General features: G+C 36.4%; 1 protein-coding gene across 1 annotated transcript in view; it reads left to right on the top strand.

Moving 5' to 3' along the window:
- Positions 1-24,625, top strand: part of ADAMTS19 (ADAM metallopeptidase with thrombospondin type 1 motif 19) — a 279,814-nt gene that overhangs the window by 38,451 nt on the left and 216,738 nt on the right. Inside the window, exon 3 of the mRNA XM_027098568.1 lies at positions 21,230-21,395. Coding sequence (XP_026954369.1) covers positions 21,230-21,395 — 166 coding nt within the window. The remainder of the gene's footprint in view (positions 1-21,229; positions 21,396-24,625) is intronic.

Here is a 24,625-nt window from a genome sequence, read left to right as displayed (position 1 = left end):
TGGTCAGATTTCTATTCATGGATCATAATATATACATACTAGATAATATAATTATATATAATGCTAACTAATATAATTGGATTTTAAAGTTTTATGCTTTTCTTTTTATATAAAATAATAAATACTTTTATACTTTTTCTTGGTAGTCTTAGTGAATTCGCATACCATTTTCTGGATGAAATTTTCTCAGTTTGAAATAATTAATCTCAGTTTGTTGAAATAATCAATTTCAGTTTGTAGGAATGGTCTGTGTCCTTACTAATTAGGAGTCTAATTCAGTAAAACATGTGTCTTCAACTCTTTAAAGCAGTTTATCCTGGCACATACTGAATTAGTGAAAACCATCATTGGTATGTATTCTTGTGGGTAGTGTTGAATTAAACCTGAAGGGATTCATACCGGTATATGGATTTGAAGTCTACATATTGGACAAGTTGAAATAATAATGTCACAGGCAAATTGCAAGACCAAAAGGAAGCATAAGGCAATGTTGTGTGGGTGGTAGGATTTTTAGCCTTTAGTTTTTGTAAGAGACCCTATTAATAGTCATAACAAAGGAAATATACCAGGCTTTTATGTTGAAATGAAAATCTTAATTATCTAGAGGTAAAGTACTTAGGACTTTGTAAGGTAGAGCATAGGAATAGTTTACTTGCTGTAGGGATTTACAGTTGTGTAAAGTGCTTTCACATATATCATTTCATTTAATGGATAGGAAATGTTATTTGTAAGATAGGAAAGGGTTGCTTTAATTTCATTCTTAATGTTGCCTTTGTCCAGACGAAGCTTTATGCAGCCACTTACATACATTTTGTCTGCCAACCATCAGCCCAGATCCTAAGGCTGAAAAGTGAACCAAATTTGGCACGAGTTTCTTTAAACTGATGAATGATGTTTAAGGAAATTAGTACAAAGTATAGAATATATTTTAAAATGTTAAAAAGCCTCAGTAGTCTGTGAAGGTCAGGCTTTAATGTTACAGCTGAGCCTGTTTAGCTTTATTTCGTGGTTTTGGTTTACTATCCAAGTCAGTAGATAACAATTCTGATGTCATTATCATTTAAGGCCAACACTTATTGACTGCCCATATGAAAAGTAAAGTGTGATTTATATACTTAATTAAACAATTTGTGGCTCTTCTCATTTTGAAGCTTATTATCATATGGAAAAAGAAACATGATATGGTAGAAATGAGAGAAAACAGTGCCTGTTGAAGGAAAGAGTTGCTCTGAAATGCTGTTGTTTTGTTTTTTTGTGGTATGCGGGCCTCTCACTGTCGTGGCCTCTCCCGTTGCGGAGCACAGGCTCTGGACGCACAGGCTCAGCGGCCATGGCTCACAGGCCCAGCCGCTCCGCGGCATGTGGGATCTTCCTGGACTGGGGCACGAACCCGTGTCCCCTGCATCGGCAGGCGGACTCTCAACCACTGCGCCACCAGGGAAGCCCTGAAATGCTGTTTTGTGTGCTGTTCCTTGTATTCCTGTCCCTGATTTGGAACATGTTAGTCTATAAGATCCTTTGGGTAACTAAGGTGATCTCATCTCACAGCATGTGGTGGGATGCTCCATGAAGTGGTGGTGAAGAAGCCCATTTTGTTCAATATCCAATGGCCCGTGGCAGCTTCAGTTTTCAGACAAAACTACAGAGCACCTAACGTTTCATTTTTTAATTCAGTGATATCAGATCTTCCATTTTATCTTTTATGAGAACCTGATCAGGGCCATTGGCTCTTAGTTTTCTGGGTGGATGAAAAATTCAGTTATAATTTCCTAAGATGGCTTATTTTTATATTTTGTAGGAAGCATGTTTTGAGTTAGGCAAATGCTTTGGAAGTGTCCACCTTTTGTAATTAGGGCTTTGGCACTATTCTTTAGAATAGTACATACTGTTTGTTTTGTACGTTATAGTTGATGAGAACATTTTACAGATTAAACTGTCAATTTGCAGTAGCCATGATCAACAGATCTTAGTATTCCCACACTACCTATGGGGAAAACAACGACCACTGAGGTTATATTACTTGCTTAAGCTCACACAGGTCCCACGTGATGCAGCAGATGTTGAGTTTGGTCTTCCAGTGCCATGTCCTTTGCCTTTTCCTTTATGCTTGAGGTTTCTTGTGGATAGGTTGAATTGTATGAAATTGTTAATATGAATATTTGACCTGCAATAAAAAGCAATTTCATATGCAACAACCTAACAACCCCCGCCCCCTCAAAAAAACCTCCATTTAGGAAAAGCTCATTTTACATGCAGCTAAAACTAAATAGTTTTTTTTTTTAAGAGTTCAGTAGTCAGTTTGAGGGGAAAACAAAAAAACGTAGTCATTAATGTTTGAAAGTGCAATGCCAGGAGAAACAAGCTTACTTTTGGAGTACTCTTGGCTCCTTTAAATTAGGAGTGTGGACTCAGGAGCCAAAGTGTGTGGTTTTGAATCCATGCTCCCCTGTACTCCCTGCTAGCTGTGTTACCTTAGACAGTTTACTTAACCTCAGAGTGCTTCGATATCTTCCTTTTAAGTTACTTAGGATGTATCTGTGTCTGTCATCATTGTAAGGACTATAAATGTGTTTGTTAAATAAAATGGAGATGGTAAATAGAGATAGAAAATGTTTTGGTCAATTCAGTAAATAATTTTCTAGATCTTTCAAAATGCTACCTATTTTGAAATTAATTAAGTGAAGGCAGAATGTTAACTTAGGTTAAAATAAGTAATAGTGTACCCATGTGCAATTTCTACATTAATTTGTTTAAATAAGTTTGAGAGAAAATGTATAAAACTAATTACCACTTGCATTCCAGGAAATGTCTGTTGGTTGATTAAGCAGTTAAATAAAATTTTCTCACCAACATTCTTTCCCCAAAATTTCTTTCAAATTTTTAGTACAAAAATGCCATCCAGGAACTGATCTCCAAGAGGACTCTAGCACTTCCCCATTCAAGTACATAGATAAGTGACAAGATAAGTGACATAGTGACTTCCCATGGCCAAGTGATCAAAGTAACTATAAAATGCACACCCACAGAGATGATGATTTGCTTGTTTTCCTATAGCCTTCAATTTCCTCCACGGCCTTCAAAAATTTCAGAAGACTGTGTAGGAAATAGGAGTGAGAAGAGAACATGCATGTTCACAGTCTAGGGAGTGGGCTAAGTACTTTTACAAGGGGAGAATAAATTCATAATATTTTATGAAAGGCAAATGAAGCACTCAAATTAATATGTTGACTCTACCAAATCAACCAAAACTTTAATTAACATAATTAATTTCAAGCATATGAATGATAAATGCTGGCCAAATGGAAATGAAGTCTCAGTAGGTAGTGAGATAAGAGAACCTCTAATTTTTCAAATAAATCCATGTATTCTAGTGCTGATGTGTCATTTCAGGTTAGAAATAGAGAATTTGCGGAGTAAATACTAAATAGCTATTACTTAGCTTTTAAAAATGTATATTTTATAACCATCTTATTCTTATAGATTAATCCATACTGAGGTCATTTAGGTTGTTTTCTTATTTTTTTTTTTTAATGGTGAGAAACAATTTGCACTCCCAGTCTTGTACTTGCCCTTTCACTTATGCATGTGTGCAAGTATTTTCTTTTTTGTGAAACTGCTGAGGCATTAAGCATGCACATTTTCATTTAAGAGATAGTACACAATTGCTCTCCAAAGGATTTATACCAATTTATACTGTCAAATAGCATTCTGTTATTGTTTCCATTTTAATTTCCTTGGTATTGGACAGGTTGATCATCTTTTTTTGTCATTGGCCACTAGGGTTTCTTCTACTAAGGATTTCCTGTCATGTAATTTGGGAATTCTTCTACTGGATTACCTTTCTATCTCAGAATTATGTGTTACTAAAGAAAATTCCTTTGTTATATATGTTACAAGTATTTTCTTCCAGTCTGCCAGGTTTGTTTATGTTTTGTCATACAATGTTTCTACTCTTTAATGTGGTCAAATTTGATAATATTGTCCAATATGATTGCTGCATTTTGGTGCTTCTTTAAGAAGGCCTCTTCTTCTCCGAAGACTTCTCCAAAGTCTCCGACTACAGAGCTGAATTTGAATAAAAAGCAAGTTGTAGAACGATGCATAAATTATGTTGCTATTTATGTTAAAAAGAACTCACTGTACTATGCATTTTCTGGTGGGTGTCTACATGTGTATGTATAAAGATATAAAAAAATCTAGAAGGAATTAGATCAAATTGATAATAGTGAATATTTTTGGAGATAAGTGAAGGGGTCTGTGATTGAGGATGATGATCAAAGAGATCTTTAAACTTATTTATAATTTTGAAAACCATTTTGGTGGAGACCTTGTGTATTGCTTGTGTAATTAAAGGTCAGTGTATGTGTGTACATATATATATTTAATATACTTAAGTACATATATATTTATGAGAATAGTGTAATCATAAAAATTTTTTAAAAAGAGAGACATGTTCATATTTCCACTACTTCTGAACAGTTATAATTTTAGTATACTGTTTTTATTACCAGTTTGTTAACCTATGATTTTTTGAGTTGTTTTAAAAGTTCTAATTAAAGTGTACATACATCTTTAAAGAAACAACATATTACATGCATTTTACAGTATTGCCACATAGACTTCAGTGAAGTCAAATTTAAAGAGGCTATAACATGTGTTTTCCCTGAATATACCGTAATTTTGCTTATTATTTCCTTAATGGTAGACTCAAAATGGCTTCCATTTATTTTACAAATTTGAATCGTGAATATTATCCTATGTGGTTGCTACTTTGTGATCCTTCTTTCAGATTTTACCTACTCCAAAGTTATAATCATATCTCTTCCATATATTTTTCTTTAATATTTTTATATGGTTGATTTTAATAAAACCAAGCAAGAAGTTCTTATTTTGAGTATATCCAAAGAATAAATTACCAGAACTGCAATTGCTGAGTCCAAAGCTGTAAGTAACATGGTTCTACAAGGATTTCCCAGAGGGAACTAAGCTATGAGACCACTAGCCAATTCTGAGCACACCAGGCTGACTATTTTAGCCAATATGAAGTATAATTTTATATGCTTATTTGTAAAACTACTATTTGAAACAGTGAAATTGTCCCTGATTGTGGCAATTTACGTTCCTTTAATTACTAGCCAGGAATGACCACTGTTCTATGCCTGTTTCTCTATTTGTTTTCTTTTTTTAAAAAATAAAATTATTTATTTGTTTATTTTTATTTTTGGCTGTGTTGGGTCTTCGTTGCTGTGCATGGGCTTTCTCTAGTTGCAGCAAGCAGGGGCTATTCTTCATTGCGGTGTGAGGGCTTCTCGTTGTGGTGGTTTCTCTTGTTGCGGAGCACAGGCTCTAGGTGCGTGGGCTTCAGTAGTTGTGGCACGCGGGGTCAGTAGTTGTGGTGTGTGGGCTCTAGAGCGCAGGCTCAGTAGTGGTGCACGAGCTTAGTTGCTCCTTGGCATGTGGGATCTTCCCGGACCAGGGTTTGAACCTGTGTCCCCTGCATTGGCACACGGATTCTTAACCACTGCACCACCAGGGAAGCCCTGTTTTCTTCCTTTGTGAATTGTACAGATCATTTGCTCATTTGGCTGTTAGGGTCTTAGACATTGTCATTTACAGAATTGACGTGATCATATTTATTATATTTATTATAAATGTTTTCTCAATTCATTTTACATTTTTAGTTTAAGTTCAGCTAAAGATGTCCTTTCAGAGTCTTGAATAACTTTTTTTCTTCTTTTAAGTAAGATGCTTTGTAGTTATCTTTTAAAAGTAACTCTTTAATCATTTGGGATGAGAGTATTTAGGTAGATTTCTAACTATTTAAATGAAGTTATCTTAAGAGTACTAATATCAACCGGGAAAGAGGTTTCTAGGAAGCATCATGGTTCTGTATTTGACTCTGCCTATACAATAATTTTAATCAGTCTCTTAGATAACGGCATTAATGTGCTTCTCATTCAATTTGGAAATGATAAGAATCTATAAGCATTTGCTAATTTGTTGGATCATGGAGTTAAAATCCCAGAGTATTTTTAATAGCTTGGCTGCATATGACAATATAAAACTTACAAGAATAAACAAGTTCTGCCATTAGTTTAAATAAAAGTTTAGATGGAATAAAATGGCATAACTCTTACACTTTATTAGAACCGAGATAGATGACAGAAGTGAAAATTACCATGTATTATCTATTTCACAAGAATTACACCCCAGTTACTTCTCTTTTCATGGTGGAGTGCTCTCAAATATTTTATTTTTCCTCATTTCAGTTTCCTTTCATGCCACAGAGATTCCATTCATCAGTGTTAAAGTTGCAAAATCCATAAGTATGTGTGATGAATTTTGAGATTGGACAGTTTTCCCATTAATGCTAAATTTATATTGCATTTAGCATTAATGAAATAAGGAATGGTAGTTGTATCTAAATTTTTATTCAAATTATAAACAAGTAAGTGTCTATATTTCAGAATAGTTAACTGTAAAGGACAAAGTATACGGAGCTGATAGAAATATTTACTTAGGGCTACTGATTTTCAGGCTTCATCTTCTCTATCAGCAGCAATGGCGAGAGCTAACTGTGCCCTTCCTCCTTCTTGATATGTATTTTTATCACTTGCCGTCCAGAATCCACATGCTGCCTCTCAGGCTGCTTCATTGAGTATTCCTATTCTCTGCACCTTCTTTACACTGGTGTGCCCTAGGGCTCAGTCATGGGCCTTTTTTTGTCTTCTCTCTATATACTTATTTGTTGATCTTATCCATTCTCAGGGTTTAAATGCCAACTATATGTCAGTGACTCCAAAATAAGTAGCTCTAGTTCAGACCTCTCTGCTGAGCTCCCGGTTTGTATGTCTAGCTACCTATTTGACATTTCAACATGAGGTCTAATAGATAATATCAAACTTGGCATGTTCCAAACTGTTGATTCTCCCCCGACCCAAGCCCCCATCCTGCTCTCCCCACATTATTCTTTGTCTTATTGATGGTCAACTGTGTACTTCCATTTGGCAAAGGTCAAAATAATATTGTGGTCCTGAATTCCTCTCTTTCTTTCAAAATGCACATTCAAACACCGTATTATCTCTTTGCTCTGTCTTCAAAATTTATCCTGAATCTGATGAACTCCATTGCCATTAATACTACCCTAGCTCAAGCCACCAATCACTTCTTTTTTTTTAATGCATTTTTTTAAATTGAAGTATAGTTGATTTACAATGTTGTGTGAGTTTCAGGTGTACAGCAAAGTTAATCAGTTATACATATATCCACTCTTTTTTTTAAAAGGAATTTTGTTTTAGTTTTTGTTTTAAAATTTATTTATTTAATTTATTTTTTTGGGCTGCACTGGGTCTTTGTTGCTGAGCACAGGCTTTCTCTAGTTGCGGTGAGCAGGGGCTACTCTTCGTTGCAGTGCGCAGGCTTCTCATTGCAGCGGCTTCCTTTGTTGCGGAGCACGGGCTCTAGGCACGCGGGCTTCAGCAGTTGTGGCATGTGGGATCAGTAGTTCTGGCTCGTGGGCTCTAGAGCACAGGTTCAGTAGTTGTGGTGCACGGGCTCAGTAGTTGTGGCACCCGGGCTTAGTTGCTCTGCGGCATCTTCCCAGACCAGGTCTCGAACCCGTGTCCCCTGCACTGGCAGGTGGATTCTTAACAACTGCACCACCAGGGAAGCCCCTCCACTCTTTTTTATTTAGATTCTTTTCCCATATAGACCATTACAGAGTATTGAGTAGAGTTTTTTGTGCCATACAGCAGGTTCTTATTAGTTATCATTTTATATATAGTAGCGTGTAAATGTCAGTCCCAATCTCCCAATTTATCTCCCCCTCACCCCCTTATCCCCTGGTAGCCATGAGTTTGTCTTCTATATCTGTGACTCCACTTCCATTTTGTAAATGAGTTCATTTGTCCCCTTTATTTTTTTTTAGATTTCACATATAAGTGATATCATATGATATTTATCTTTCTGTCTGACTTACTTCACTCAGTATGACAGTCTCCCCCTCTGTAGTCTCTCCTCAATTCAGCCACTGGAGTGAACCCTTTTAAATAGGTACAAGTATGTTCACTGCTATACTTGTAATAGTGAGTCAATATGTAGTAAAAGTTTAAAACATGAGTGCAAAAGATAGGCACGTCTTCAGTGTAACAGTTACCTCCGAGCAGTAAGAGAAGGAGATTTGTTTCGGGAAGGTGTGCAGGTCTACTTCAACTGAATCAATGAATTGTTAGGTTTTTAAAAAATAATCTACAGCAAATAAATGTTAACATATCTTAAATAATAGGAGTGGGTTACTGGGCACTCTATATCCCATATATGTCTGCAAATTTGAAATGTTTCCTAATAAAGAACGATAAAAAGTAATAAATGGAAACACTTTCCAGTTATTATCCTATACCAGTCTGTTCCAAGCTTTTAACGTTACTTTTCTTGCAGTCTCTTTTTTCAACTCATCCTCTGTTCTAAGGACATTTTTCATTTAATATTCACTTCCGTATTTTAAAATCAAAGAAAATCAAACCTAAGAGTGACATGTATAAACTAGAGAATATCCAAATAAAATGAAAAGGATGAAGAAGGGTAGGGAACCTATTTCATATCAGGAATGGTTAGAGAAACTGGACACATACAGAGAGGCCATGAGAGTATTTGTTATATGAATGTGAAAAGGGACTTAGGATGCAGAATCAAGACTCCTGGTTTAAAGTAGTTTTGAAGAAAGCCTTTTGGACCTTTTATAATAATCTTTCTGAGAGTTACCTCTGTCCAGTAGAGGCCTACATTGCTTCAGAGTGGTGATTGTTCTATTCATGATTGAAATGCATAAACAGAATATTAAATATTTATCAGGGTTGTTGACAAATGAATTTCTTCTCTGGGTGGAATTTGGAACAAACTGACCCCTAATTTCTTGTTTGGATATGCTTTTATTTATAATATGGTGCTCAGACATAATATTCCTGATGTGCTCAGGTATGTGCAGAAGGCAGTGGCTTCCTGGTTTATACCAGATTATTTTGGCTCTTCAGGTGTATGACCTCCAAAAGTAATCTCTAATAAATCAGCCTGATAGTACATGAGCTTCTTGAGCCTCTGTACTCACTGATGGGACATGTATGAAAGAGACAGTAAAGAAAAAAAGCAAAAGTGTGTTCTTTCTGCTCTCACTAGTCAGACGTTTGCATTTGAGCATCTTGTACTTAAGAAACAGGCCATGTGAGAAAGAACTTTGTTGGTCCAAGATTTATTGCTCCCTTTAAGGGAAAAAACCACCAAGGTAATTTCTTGAATATTACTTAATGCCATCAAAATAGGGCTAGGGGAAGCTATTTGAATTCTCCAAGGGTCCTATGTGGGGGAAAACCCCCCATGTTTTGCTGATGGGGTTGCAGATGGGAAAGAGGACTTAACATCTACTGTAAGTAAACTCCTTAATTATTAAAAAAGATACTTAAGCTTGTCTGTTTCAAAATGACCATTTTGTGCCCTGCTGTGTTTCCAGCATCTAGCACAAGAGCTGACACATAGTGTGTAAATACTGTTGAACTTATGAATTATTGTATTTATTTGACCTTTCTTGAATCTGGAAAATAAGTTGCAGCACATTTTCCATGTCTTTGAGTACCAGTGCTATGGCCCTTGAGTAGTTTGCTCCGCTAATCTTGTTTCCATGGTGAAATGAATTCGTATCTACTCTCTAGGGGTATGTAGGAGGTTGGCAACATCTCTGTTAATTGTGAGGTCACCAGTAAGACCTGGCAGTGATGAGTACTTCCCCAAATCACAGCTGTGCAGCTTTCTCAGTGGTCTCATTCAGTTCCACTTAAAGCACATAACTGGGCTGGAATTGCATGAGATAAGTGCTGTGAGTGCTCATCACCATGGTGAGGGGCTCTGAACAGTCGCCCAGAGACTAACCCTTTAAGAGCTAGGTGCACAGCCAAATGTGCACCAACTCATTAAGTGCTAGGGTGGGTGGCAAGTTGGAAGCCACCTTTTCCAAAAAATTACAGGTCAAGCAAAGTTAGTTAATACATTTAAATTCTCTGAATGACTCAACAAAATGGAACACATAGAATTCTCTCATTTGCAACAAAAGAAACTCACACTGTTACGACTTTTGAGAACCCTGATTGATACAGGCAAGAGAGTGTTCTTTGGCTCAGTTTTTGTTGCTGAATTTAACAGCAGCATGAACACATGTGTTTGATTATCATGTGTAGGACTACTCATTTTTAACTTGGGCACTATGGGTTAGACAGGGTAAGAGCTTCTTCAGAGTGAACCGAATAAGAACTTATTCCTGTCTTTTCTTTAAAGCCATTTCTAGAAAGAGTTAATTCTGATTTTGAAAAGTCAACTGTACAAGCTCCTACTTTTCCTTTAACCTCGCTAGCCCTTCCTCCTCAGTCTCCTTTGCTAATTGCTACTCTCCTCAGTGTTAGGGTCATCAGGTTTGGTCTTAAGCTCTCTTCTGTTCTCTCTCTGTATTCTCTTTCTGGATAACGTCACTCATCACTGTGAACTGAAAAATTATCTTTATGTTGGCAGCTCCTAGATACATGTCTCTAGGTTAAGACTCTCCACAAAGCTCCACACCCCAACTGTCTACTTGATTTCTCTAATTAGAGGTTTCACAGATATATCAAACCTAAGCCAGCCCCATCCGATATTTTGATTATCTGCCCCGAAAATCTAAATTTCATCCTAAGTATTTGAAATTTTTATCTCAATTACAAACATTTATCTCCCTTTTTTGAGAACCTAAGCCAGAACTCTGGAGTCATCTTTCATTCTCTGTGTTATTGTCCCTCTGTGTACAAACATCTAAAACATTAACAAACTTGGGTGGTTGCTCTCTGGTTTGTATGAGAAGCCAAAATTAATCTCAAATGTGTTTACTTTTGTCCACATCCTTAGGTCAGCCACCATGTGTTGCTTTCTTGGTCTACCCATCATGATCTTGCACTTGAACTATTACTGACTTCAAACTGGTCTCCCTGATTCTACTCTTGTCACCCTATAGTCTGCTTTCCAAAAAAGAACAAGAATGACTTCCTTAAAAATTTATCAGATTACGCCGTACACTGTCAGTTGCTTCCAGTTATACTTCAAATACAATCTAAATGTAATATCATGGTCTTCAGAGCTCTACAAGAATCATGCCCTGCCAACCCCTCTGTTCTGTTTTTGCTGCAATAATTATTTCTCTGTGACTCCTGCTACCACTTCCATCTCCACATCACTTCTTTAACTGTATTCTGGTTTATCTGTAGGTATTTCTCACTGATAGACTTTAAACTGATGTCACCATTATTTATTGCTTTGATCACTGCAGTAGCCTCCCAACAAGTCTTGTGTCCCTCTATTTCAACCTCTCTATTAAATTAAAATGTAATCTAAGTCATTCATATATATTGTTAGAAAAGTCAATACTTATTGCAAAAATTATAGTGTAAAAAATAAACTTTCTTGCCCTCTCCTTTCCATCTTTGATTTCTGTCCTTTAGGAGCAGTTGCATTTCTTTTAGTACTTACTTTGCCTCTGTATTGCTAAGTAATACAGTTTTATTGTTTATTCTTTGTTTCTCCTTTAAAAAATAAGTTTTACTGTGACATAAACATATGAAACACAAACATATATTGTTATAAGTAATAGTTTTAAATTTTGCACTTTTATAAACTCAAAGTTGATACACTGAGTTCCTCCCATCTATCTTCCAGGGTCATAGCCTTGGTATATGGCCTCCTGCACCTAAAATACCACTCTTCTCTCACTTATATTCTGTTTCCTATGGCTGGCTCCTTCTTTAGGTCTTGCCTCTAAGGTTATCTCCTTAGATAGGTCTTATTGGGCCACCCTCTCTGGTATCCTAACGTGTGCTCTGTTTCTCTCAGATCCTTGTTTGTTTCTTTAATGATACTTTTCACACTTTATATCATCCTAGGTATATTTGTCTGAATACTTTATTTTTTTCCTGCCTTTCTCCCTAATATATAAGGTCCATGAAAATGCAGGTTAAATCTGCCTTCATCTTTGAATCCTCAGTGCCTTGCCTACTGCCACGTTGTGGGTATTCAGTAGGTACATTTGTAATGAACATTAATAAGCACCAGGAAGATACAGTGGAACATAATAGCTTTTGGCTAGACTGATTGATAAACTTAGAAGTAGATTTAAAACTGAATTTACTACTTCTCAGCTTGTTTTTTTGCTTATTTAAAGAATGCATAGATATCAGTGGATTAATAAAAAAGTCATTATAACCAATAACAGATTATATTAAAGTGAATGGATATAAGAAAGTATATGAAAATCAATAGCTTTTCTTGATATGAGTAGAAATTGTACTATAAAATGAGAAAATAGATAACCGTTATATGAACGAAAAAATCAATTATTTTTGATAACTCAGTGTTAGGGTGGAGCATTCATTTTCCAGTTTACCAGTTTTTACCCCTTCCTTTTCACTTCTTTAACATACAACAGCTTCTATTTATTATCATACTTGTGATGTTTATAATGGAGTTGAAAAGGAACATTTTTGAAATTTTTAAAAATCCTTATCTCTGTCAAATGTTGGGGAAAAGTTAGAAGAAGGCAATGGTTCTCAAGAAAACAGGAGAGAAAGCATATTTTTTTCAATTGTAGAAGTGAAATCTATCCCTGTGTAATTATTATGTAGATAAAATAAGACTCTGTTGAAAGAACATAACACAGAAGGCCATCATGAGGCGTCCCAGGGTAAGATCTGTAACCAGTGTCTAAAAAAAGGTAGATGGGCTAAAAATCAAAGTAGGGTTTCATCAGGGTTTATTTCTAAATAACTAATCCCATAAGTTGACACTGCTATGGGTTAAGGCCCTGGGTTCCTTTCTAATTATCATTTCCCATATATCACACTGCTCCAGCTGCCCTAGCTTTGCTTTTCCTTAAATGTCCTAAGCTTGTTCCCATCTCAGGGTCTTGGTTTCTCTCTTTTCCTAGAATGTCCTCCCCCCTACATCTTGGCCTGGCCATCTCCCATACCGTACGTCCCTGCTCAGATGTCACCTCACCCAAAAGGCCATCCCCACATCACTCTCTCACCCCTTCATAGTATTTGGCAGCTGAGTTCATATTATATGTTTATAACTTTTCATTGAGTAAACAGGACTCAAGGATTATCATAATAAAACAAGTAGTTTGCATTTTGTTTGTTCATATTTGTTTCTCTGGTCTTCCTTCTGGTGTTGTTTACTTTCAGGTTTTGAGAAGTCCCCTGGTGAATTTAGTCACAAAAGTCTCTGTTTGGTCATCAGAATATTTATCCTATGATCATCAAAACATCCAAGTTCACGTAAATTTAACATTTCTCTCTGACGCACGCCCTCCACATTCAGGCTTTCTGAGAACTCATCACCTGCAGTGAGGAATGGGGACACGGAGTCAGGTCCTCGTTATTCCCCATCTAGAGCTGTCACCCTCCTGCTCAGCACCCTGGGGTTCCTCTGCATCCCCTAGGGTTGAAGCTCTAAGGGAAGCGAGAAGGAGAAGGGTGCTTAGGTGACTTGTGGGGTCACGAGTGGTGTGGCTGAGCTTTATGACAGGTGCCTACAGTGGACTCTCTCACTCTCATGGGCCACATTTATGGGTTCTTAGGAGGCTTTCGTCTTCAGAGCTGCTCCTGAGCCCCTGAGGTCTTTCACTTACTTGTTCTTGGAGGAGAATTAGTTCATCTTCTCTGAATGTTCACATTCAGCTCCTGCCTTTTGCCTTAGATTGCTGGTGGGATACTTCCAAGCTATATTGTAACCTTGGTTTTTATTGTGACATAGAACACAGACATAAATAAGTGTACAAACCATCAATGTAAAGCTTATTAACAAATGTTGATGGAGAAATTTGATGTGTAACTTTGACCCAGTTGAACAAATAGCACATTGTCTTCCCTCCTGAGGTGTAAGTTGGTGACGGGGCTTTTCAGCCTTGTTCACTGCTACACCCTGAGCTCTGGATGTACAAAGTTCATACTCATAAGCATTTTGTTGAGTAGAGGGTTGCATGAATGAATAGCTAATAAGATTATGATATATTTAGAAGATAAGTTATTATCCAGCAATTAAAAACCAACTTATAAAGATTATTTGATACTATTAAGAAACAAAATCGTTATTAAGCTTTTCTTAAGTGGGGAAATAAAGTAGAATATGAAACTTTAACGTGTATACATGTGTTATAGGTACACGCATGCACACATACAGATACATAGACACTTATGTGTATATGTTAGTAGACTAGAAAGAAATATGTATATACATACATATATAATTCTATATGATGGGATTTGGGATGACTATTTTATTTTTTTAAATATATTTTTAAAATATTCTGCTATTTATAAGTTCTGATTTTATGATCAGAAAGCAATTTTAAGAAAAAAAAAACAGAAGAGAGAATTGAAAGAAAGAAAGAAGGAAAGAAAAACGCAAACCTTGAACTGTTCTCCCAAATCTGCCACGGGAGAGTGATTGGGTTTCCACCATTGAAGGAGGCCTGGAGATGAAACCCTCGGCACACTCAGAAGGCCAGTGTGCCTTTGGCAGCTCATAGGTTGATCACATAAAACAGTCAGCTCAAGATAAAGTTCAGAGCCTAATGCGGTACTTTTGTCTTCTGCTTTGTGAGGGCTGGGGCCTGGCCTTGCTCTTGATATCAAATTTTGGACATCTACCATCTGTGAGGTGTTGTGGTTGACGTCAGATCCTCAGTGCAGAAGTTTTTGAAGATGAGAGTTATTTGGAGCAGCAGCCCTGTGGCAGGCCTAGCCTTTTCAGATAGCCTCACAGAGGCAGCATGTGCTCCAAGCCAGGCGGCCTTTGGTTTGAATCCTGTCCTCATCACACACTGATTTCTGACCTTAGGACACAATCAATCTTTTTGAAACTTGCTTTTTTTGCAACTATAAAACGTGTGACGTGAACATAGGTATCCCAAGCTGGCTGTTTGATTAAATGAAATAAGGTATATACAGTGTCTGGCATACAGGCATGTTATTTTCTTCTATTCTTGTTTTCTTATAAATATTTTAAAATAAGTTTGAAAAGGGAAGAGGAAAGGACTATATAGCTTTTTAGCCTGGGTAACTAGAAAAGGGTCATGCATAGAGATACAGACTTAGAGAGGAGGTGCTAGTGTGGCGGGATGTCCATGCAATGGAAGCAGTGGCCTGGGTGTGGGGGGTTTGGGAATCATTTCCGTTGGGGGTTATAAATCCCTTGGGAGGGATAAATGCAGAGAAACTATTGTTGACTGGAGACCTGCTTTGGAGTGAGGAACAGGATCTGTTTAAGGAAATAGAAACAGTTGCTAGAGAACAAGAGACGTAGAGTCATGGAATATTCGTGGAGGAGAAAAGTTGTCAGGGGTCAAATGCCCGAGGGAGAAGAATAAAGGAAAGAGCATGATGGGTGGCCTCAGAACAATTTCCCAGTTCAGTAGGGGAAACAAGAATGTGGGTGGAAATGTAAGGAGAAGGTAGGTAGCGAGCAGATTTATTAGAGTGATGTATTAAAACCAGATATCAATTTGGAAATTGGGAGGCTTAGCTTCTAGCCCTGACATTCCCATGAACTCTCTGTGTGATTTTAGGCAAGTCATGCAAGATTTCTAAGCCTTGGTTTTCTTGATTTTAAAACTCCAGATGGCCGGGTGATTCTAAGTTTCCTTCTACCATTGTCATTTCATGATTCTTTTTGAAGCCCCTTTGGCAGGGAAAGTAAATGGAATGATGTTAACAGTGTGGTCACTTGAAAACTTTTCCTAAAGATAAAACTTGGACACACCGGGAAAGTAACACTGGAAATGCCAGAGGAAGAAATCAAATTGTAATTTTCCCCCAGATGGAGTCACAGGTAGAATGTTGTTCAGAGCAGCAAATGGATACATTTTCTTTTATCTCAAAAGGGAAGAATACATTGAGTTAAAACAGCATTGCCTGAGCACCTGCTATATACCAGTCCTTGCTCATTGAGGCCTGATGACGAGCACTACACCCCAAGCCTTCCCTGAAATAGCTCATGGTCTAATCAGAGGGTCCTGCAAGCAACATTTACAGGGGGCCTAATAGTGAAAGAGCAGAAAAGGTACAGAAGTGGATAGAGCAGGCGGTGGTTACTTTGGAGAGAGGATAGGGTTGGCTTGATTTTGAAGAAATAACTCGCCATACCAACAGTGACTTTCTGGAAAGAGAAAACAGCATGTGCAACGTACCAAGATGTGACCGTGCAACTAAAAGTTATTCTGAAATTGTTAAAATATAAAGTTCACGCAATAAAATTTGTCTGTGGTGGTTATATGTGAAGTTTAAGTGGAGAAGTAGGCAAGAGTTTATCATGATCTTATAACTTAGATACCTTCATTTGGAGTTGATCCTCACGGTGTAAAGCAGAAACCTTGAAAGTATGATATGGTAATAGGATAGATACGGCATCAGAAGTGTGTTTTCCTGCAGATTTATGTGTATGTATAGAATATGCAAAGGCATGAAAAATCACTCCCATTTACAGGAATACTGAAAATGATGTTTTATTTGAATAAAGCATAAAATAAATTTATACTATTATAATTTATGTCAATCCCTATATTATGCTTACGTTTTAAACTATATACTTTACTTAATGAGATGTATACTATAGCATTACCACGCAAGAGAATTTTTTCAAAAATAGTCAAACGTAACATGTGTGGGCTTCCCTGGTGGCGCAGTGATTGAGAGTCCGCCTGCCGATGCAGGGGACGCGGGTTCGTGCCCTGGTCCGGGAAGATCCCACATGCTGCGGAGCGGCTGGGCCCGTGAGCCATGGCCGCTGAGCCTGCGTGTCCGGAGCCTGTGCTCCTCAACGGGAGAGGCCACAACAGTGAGAGGCCCGCGTACCGCAAAAAAAACCCCACAAAACTTAACATGTGTAAAGTACACATCATGTAGAGTATGAGACATTTGTATAAAATATTTTTACAAGCAGTATACTGATGCCAGATCCTTTCAGCAACTTCTGTTACTGCTTTTTGGAAGTCAAACACTTATGCTTCTATCTCAGAGATTCTCTAATATACTTTATAGTCAGACAGTGGGCTAAAAATCTTCAGACCCTCAGGACATTGATTTTCCTTTTCCTGTCAAGAGCTTTGTCATTTAATGCTTTCAATTATATTGGTTCATCTTATTTTTTGGCTACATTTTCCTATTTCTCTACTCAAGCCAGGCATCTTCTTAAACTGTTTCCTAGATTCCACGTCCTCTTTGCCCTTTACCCTCTCATAAGGAGCAACTTTCCCCTAGTTTTATCCAAATTCTGTTATCCCTCCAGTATTCTTACAGCCTGCAATTATAATGATCTACCACACACTAATGGTATTTACTTCTTGTGATATGCTATATATTTTTAAAAATAGGATATTATTAAAGACCCTCACCATATGCAGTTTGAGCCTCAGATATATACCTTCAGCTAGTCCACACAAAGTTTACCTAGAAAACTGAGGTTCTGGAAAATAAAGAAAATTTCCAGAAAGGAACATAGAAGAATGAAAAGAAAACGAGGTAGTAGTTATAGCAGTGCTTCAGTTCCTTAAGTGAATAGGAAGTCAGGCAGGGGAACTGAAGTAGTTAACCTGGTAGGAATGGATGCAAGACTGGAGAGTGCCAGGTTGCTTTCTAATTTTTTTAGTCATTTTTAATTTATGCTTGTGACATATGCATTAGGACTTTAGACTCTGTCCATCTCTTTAGTAGACATAGTTAATTTGAATTTGAACAAGTGAAACGTTTGTATTTGGTGAATTGAAGCAACAGTATATAAAAATCTATGCACATTGACTAAATCAAATTTTATATTGTAATTAGAAGTTGGTGGCAGTGTCAGTACACCTTCATGGAGATCAGTGTTAATGGTTGTTTTAAAAAGCACAGGGACGTCTAAATAGAGAAAGTAAAATATCAGAACCAGTAAGACAAGAAATGGCTGGTAGCGTATTTTCACATAAGCAGTGGTAGATTTGCAAATACTGAAATGTTTGCTAAATTGTCAAATCAGAGGATAAGATTCAGTGACAATAGAACAGATGCCATTGTATGAGAAAATGTACATGATGACTGGAACAAGGCAGGGAACAACTTTTAATTTCATTTCCAAATGTTTGCATGAAAGATCTCAAAATTGTTAAAATCATTTTGAAAAATCTAAAAAGGCAATCTGGGAGAAAATTCTTATATAGTTTGCATTTACTTTAGAGACTGTATTGTGCCATGTCAATACACAATTAATTTTCTTCCCTTCTAAAATTGAAAGGACAATATTTGCACTAAAGTGCATGCTGCCTAATTGTGGATTGTCAAACACAGGAGGACTTTTAAAGAGAGGTTGAAGTGAATTTGTGTTCTTCCATGGCTTGTAAATTCATAGCGCAGATAAAACAATCCATTTTGTTAGTGGAATAGGTGAGCCCTTTGTGGGGACACAGAAAACTTCATAATTTCCTGCAATTCTGCTTGAAAGATACCAACCCAAGCTAGAGCACTTCCTCTGCTGTTAGATAGTATTCTGGTCTCAGAAAACCCTTCCCTGTAGAGAACCTGAACACTTGATGCTAAATATGCCCTAGAGTGAAATGAGTCTGGCACACTCTGGTCAGACAGTAAATATGTGTTGAATGAATGAGTCATCATTTATAATTATTCAAACATTTTTTTCTTTTTAAAAGTGACCTTATTTTTAAAAATGTGTATAGATAAAATCCTAACACGACAGAGAATGCTGTGTTATGAAGAGGTTTCCAAATTGTAACAAAAAAAAAAAAGACCACATTTATTTGAGACAGTGTTTAATATGCTAGTGTGGGGATACAAAGACAAATAAATTTTAATTCTTTGGACTCTCTGAGCTCTTCAGTCCAATCTCAAATGTTTGGCTTCTTATATTTATTATGATTATCCTTATTAATAAAATAAAAATTATAATGAACATTTATTGAGCGGGTTACTCAGTATCAGATTCTATGACAGGAGCATGACATGTGCTTAAAAAATGCTTTTAAAAAATAATCCAAACAACGCTATGAAGCTGTTGTATAAAGATGCTGTAACTTTCTCATAGTTACATGCTAGTATTAGGTTATGAACCGAAATAATCTTAAATTCAGAATCTGTTCTTGAGGTCATTAAATTTTATATGATAGTATGCAGTTAAATTTTATAGGGTTTATGGTTATAAATCTTACCATGCTTATAACCTGTTGAAAGAATATATCAGATTGCAAATTCATGATTTAGGGAAACTGAGCATCCTAACAATTATTATCTTAGTCATCAGTCACACTGCCAGTTTTATTAGTGGCCTTGAATACTGACTGAACCTCAGAATCACATTTACGTATAAGACAAGAGAAACACTGTTCTGTATTTTCACAATCTGGATCAATGATAATATGGCACTGCTTATCAATCCATGTGTAGATGTACTACATCTTTAATAATTATTACTTAAATTTTAAAATATTTGATACTCTCTCTTATTCCCATCAAATTAGGCTCTAGGGAAAAATTTTGTGTTTCATATAATTACTTTAAAATTCAAGCTGATTTCATATTTGAGAGAATGAAAACTTGTATGGAAAATAAAAGAATTCATTGAAAGTCATATTAAAATTACACAAAAATGGTCCAAATATATACTTGCCTGATATTTTGAAAGAATCAATAGAGTAAATCTTTTTTTTGCATTTTCCCCACCCACAAATGATATATGTGTGCACGTGTGTGTGTGAACAAGAGAGGGAGAGGGAGAAACTGGGAAAGAGACAGGAAAAGGCAGGAAGAGAGAGAGGGGAAGGGGACAAGTCTAGTGGTGGAGCTGTCATCCTAGTACTTGAGAATTTTATTAGTGATATAAAAACTTCAATTAAATGAAGTTGATGAGTATTTTTAGATTTATTCTTTAGTTATCTTATAATGAAGATATAAGATACCTATTCTTCAGGTATCTTCTATCTTTATTCTGATATAAAGAGTAAAATGTACAGAATAAAATCAGCTTATTGGCAATCACCTGGTCTTTCCATATAGAAGATGCAATACACTTTAGTAATTAAAACAAAACAAAAAGACCTCTTCTAAGGAAAAGTTTTTTTTAGCCTAGTTTTAAAAATATATTCAGTTTGGAACAATTACTGTATCTGAAGACAGAATTATATTACTATGCTAATTATATGTGAATCAAATTAAAATGAACTGTATATGATTTTTATAAAGTTAATGCAAAACAGTATTTGATAACTTTCATATTAGCATATTGGGTGTGAATAATGCAGGTTCTAGGGAATTGTTTCTTAAAAAATGTTTGCTAAAGAGTTAACATTATAAATCAAATATACATTATATATATATTGCAGTTGAGTAAAACAATGAAAATTGGAAAGATCAAGTTATATATTCTTCCATGTAAAATATTTTCCTAATTATAATTCAGATTTATATTCTGAGAAAGGAAGGGAAGAAATGACTAGGCTTAGCTTCAATATAATAAAAGCATACCTACTTGTTATAAGTTCTTTTTGCTGATCATAATCACATTTTACAGTTTTTGGCCCTCTGTCCACAACTGGCTAACTTTAAAATATGGCATGGTATGAAATGAAACTTGTTTATGTAAGTGATGCTTCATTTTTTTCTGTAATTTATTGTTCAGGGGTTTTCAAAAATGTTTAGTAGAAGGCTTAAGAGTATTTTATATAATAACTTTAATGTTATGTGTCCTACATTTACCGTGGTATGTTACATGAATTATTTTATTAAATAATGATTGTCAAAATGTTGTACTATCCTGTGTATGCAATTAAAAACTATATTGCTCTTCTGTACATGCTGTACATATAAGTGACCCCATGGGTCTCCCAAAGTGAGCCTTTAACATTCCAGAATTTTTACTGTGCATCTGTTGCTGGCATCTAGCCTCCCACCCACACAGGCTAAGGCTAACTAAATGAAGTTTATGCTAGTGCAATAAAGTACCTAAAGATGAAGTAGTAAAATGGGAAGACAGTTACCTTATTAGTGGGTTTGCTAACATAGCTTCACTAGAAAAACGTATGCACATACGTGGAAGAAAACAGAGTGGATGTGAGTGGGAGAACCCAGAAAGTAACTTATTCGAGTGATATTTCATACGTATCTTTCTATGTTATATATTCCAGATGGGAGTCATACAGCTCAATGAGGACTTCATATTTATTGAACCACTCAATGATACCATGGCCATAACGGGTCACCCACACCGTGTATATAGGCAGAAAAGGTCCATGGAGGAAAAAGCCACAGAGAAGTCAGCTCCTCACGGTCATTACTGTGGTGTCATTCCAGGTAATGCCTTCTCCTAAAAGGGTTTAACTAAATATGCAATGTGAGATGAATCCTTTAATAAATCCCCCCTCCCTCCCTCTCTTCCTTCCTCCCTTTCCCACCCCTCCCTCCCTCCCTCTCTGTCTTTCTGTCTATCCATCCATCCACCAGCTTTATCTTTTTTAATGTGGACTCTCTCTTGGTTAAAGACAATTACTTATCTTTTTTAGACTTATCTTTTAGTTTTCTATGAAATAGTACATTTTAATATCAAAAAATAGAAACTCAAAAGGACTTCAGATATTAATATATTACATGCTCTATATCCCTCAAGAGGGATACTCATGGGTTACTGTTTCCCTCACTGGAATAGAAATGACACCGAGAGAATTGCAGATTCCCTGAAACTGAATACTGTGAACTCATGGTCTTATTTCAGTCCACCTCCCTGAGAACATCATAGATATCTCTTTACTTTGACCAGAAGCAGCTTCTACTTTTTCTTCTTTTTCTATTTGACTCGAGTAAAAATCATCTTGAAGGTTAAAATTAGAAGAGGAATAGGAAGAAGAGTCAGGATTTACTTCTTTGAATTTTATTCTCAGTATCAGAATACTTTAAATCTGGAAGTTTCAGTGGCTCATAAACATTCCCAACCATCAAATCCTGGTCTCTGTCTGCCAATTTTTCACAGAAGTAAAATGGGGTGACTGTTTTGTACACTTCCTTATTACTTCCTTTGGCAGAGATCTGTGGCATTAGCAAGAAGGATAAGGAAAATGAATGATTTCTATTACATAAGTAGGACCTGAAAGTCATAGTCAGCATTCAGTGGTTTCCCTAGGAAAAATATTTGGACATCTAATCCAGACATCTCAGTGAATATTCACTGATATGAGAAATATTTCCCTATAGTATCTGAGGAAATGTGAATTTATTGAAGAATTTTTGGTGTAAACACTTTAAAATTTGAATTGGAGATTTAAAATTAGGTGTTCGTGTAGTTAGTGCCAAGATAGCAATTCTAACATTGGTTATGGTATCTGAGGCTGATTTAGGTATATAAATTGTGATAATAAGTAACATTTGCAGAGGCCGTAGCATGTTCATATCATCAATTGTCTAGTATGTTCAAATTCAGAAAGAATTTCAATATGTTTCTCTTTAGATATATTATCTCAAATTAATTTATGATCTCTATTTTCTTTCACAAAAGCTCATGATATCAGTCTGTATTGGAATTATCTTCAGAAGTGGTTAAGTAAATCTATCGCTGTGTCACATTATTCAACGTACATGATCAAGTCAATTTAAATAAGACACATCCCTCTTCTCTATTCTAAGAACTGTAGACACAATGGAGATAAAAAACAGCTGAACAAAAGTCACCGTATGAACAAGCAAAAGAAAGGTTTTTATATCGTGAAATAACAGAAACAACTTGGATTTAGTCCATTTAAGGAGATTGCCTTGTGTGAGTTATACTGAAAATCTGCACTATGCAACTTTTGAATCATAGTGAGTTCCAGCTATTCTAATTACTCATGTATACGGATGACATAAAACAGGCTTTGTGTGCCATTATGCACAGAGGAAACGTTTCTAGAAAATTCTTATTTTTGATAGGTTTATAAAGCATAAATACACAGTTCATATTTCACAGACATTGTTCATAAACTTTCTAATTTTTTTTAAGGCATGACTGTTGTATCTTAATTGACCTGTTTGGATCAAGCACTTGCATAGAAGGAGTGCTAAGCTATCATCAGTTGGATGCTTTACTGAACTTAACTATTTTCGATGCTTTATAAGGGTCTAGAAATTTTAAACTCATTTTAAAATTAGCAATCCATGAAATAAAATATTCATTTACTTATCAGCATAAGTCTAATTGCAGTTCTTCCCTTCTTACTTCAAGCTGATATATCAACATATTAAAAACATGATTCAGATGTGGATAATGTTGCAGTAATTGCCTTTTCACAATGGAATCATAAAGCGTATTTGTATTCAACTTGGTCTTTGCCCTATTCCCCTTCATCATGTTAATGTCTTAAGTGTATTGTGTTTGTAGGTATTGATTACGTAAATATTTTTTCTAAACAGGCACTTAATAGTTTAGGATGACTTTGTTGTGTTCTTTTATTAACAGATAACATAGAGGAAAGAAAGGCACATGAGGTTGAGAGTCAGAGGCCCTGGTTTCAAGGCCTAGCTTCAGTCTCACTCCAGCTAGGTACTCTTCTTCACTTCCCTTGAACTTTTGAACCTTAAATTCTTTTTTTTTTTTTTTTTTTTCCGCGTTACACGGGCCTCTCACTGTTGTGGCCTCTCCCGTTGTGGAGCACAGGCTCCGGACGCGCAGGCTCAGCGGCCATGGCTCACGGGCCCAGCCGCTCTGCAGCATGTGGGATCTTCCCGGACTGGGGCATGAACCCGTGTCCCCTGCATCGGCAGGCGGACTCTCAACCACTGCGCCACCAGGGAAGCCCAATCTTAAATTCTTTATTTGCAACATAAGTAGGACCAGTCACCTCACAGGGGTACAGAGCTAAATGACACAGCTCTTATTCTCAAGAGGTAACCAATGTATTATTTTAGACAAACTAATAAATGAGTAATTATACTATCTATAATAAGAACTATGACAGACTCAGTACCCAAGATTCTAAGCTTCTTTTATTTGGTTGGGGGGGGGTGGCGGTTGAGCCTCAAAGATCAAGTAAAACTTATCCAGACTATAGGGAGGAAAGGGAACAGAGTGTGCAGGTTAAGAAAATGGACTTTGGGGTCAGACTGCATGTGGTCACATCCTTATGCTGCTGCTCCCTACCTGTGTGACTTTGGAAAACTTCGTTGATCTCTCCAAAGCTCCATTTACAATATACAAAATGGGTGTAGTGGTACCCAAATTTCAGGGCAGTTGTCCAAATTAAATGAGATTATTTGTGAAAATGGAAAACATATGTGAAAATTTAGTGGACGTTGTTAGACAGGGAAAGAGCATTTCAGGCAGAAGGAACAATAAATACAAAAGTATAAAGGCAGGGGAAAGCATCCAATGTCTACAGTGTGGACATGAGACACAAGCCTGGAAAAGTAGTCATGGATGAGATAATGAGGGGACTTGGGGGCTGTTGTAATAAGGAATTTATCTGGAAGGCAAAGTATGGTCTTTGAAGACTGTAAGCAGGCAAGTGACATTATCAATCAATATATATTCCTTAACATTTAGTATAAGCTTGTGAGTA

This window comes from Aethalodelphis obliquidens, unplaced genomic scaffold (genome assembly GCF_003676395.1).
Source record: "Aethalodelphis obliquidens isolate GAN/ISIS:26980383/991018 unplaced genomic scaffold, ASM367639v1 scaffold4, whole genome shotgun sequence".
In the NCBI taxonomy this organism is placed as follows: domain Eukaryota; kingdom Metazoa; phylum Chordata; class Mammalia; order Artiodactyla; family Delphinidae; genus Aethalodelphis; species Aethalodelphis obliquidens.
This window is presented reverse-complemented; position numbering and strand designations above follow the sequence as displayed.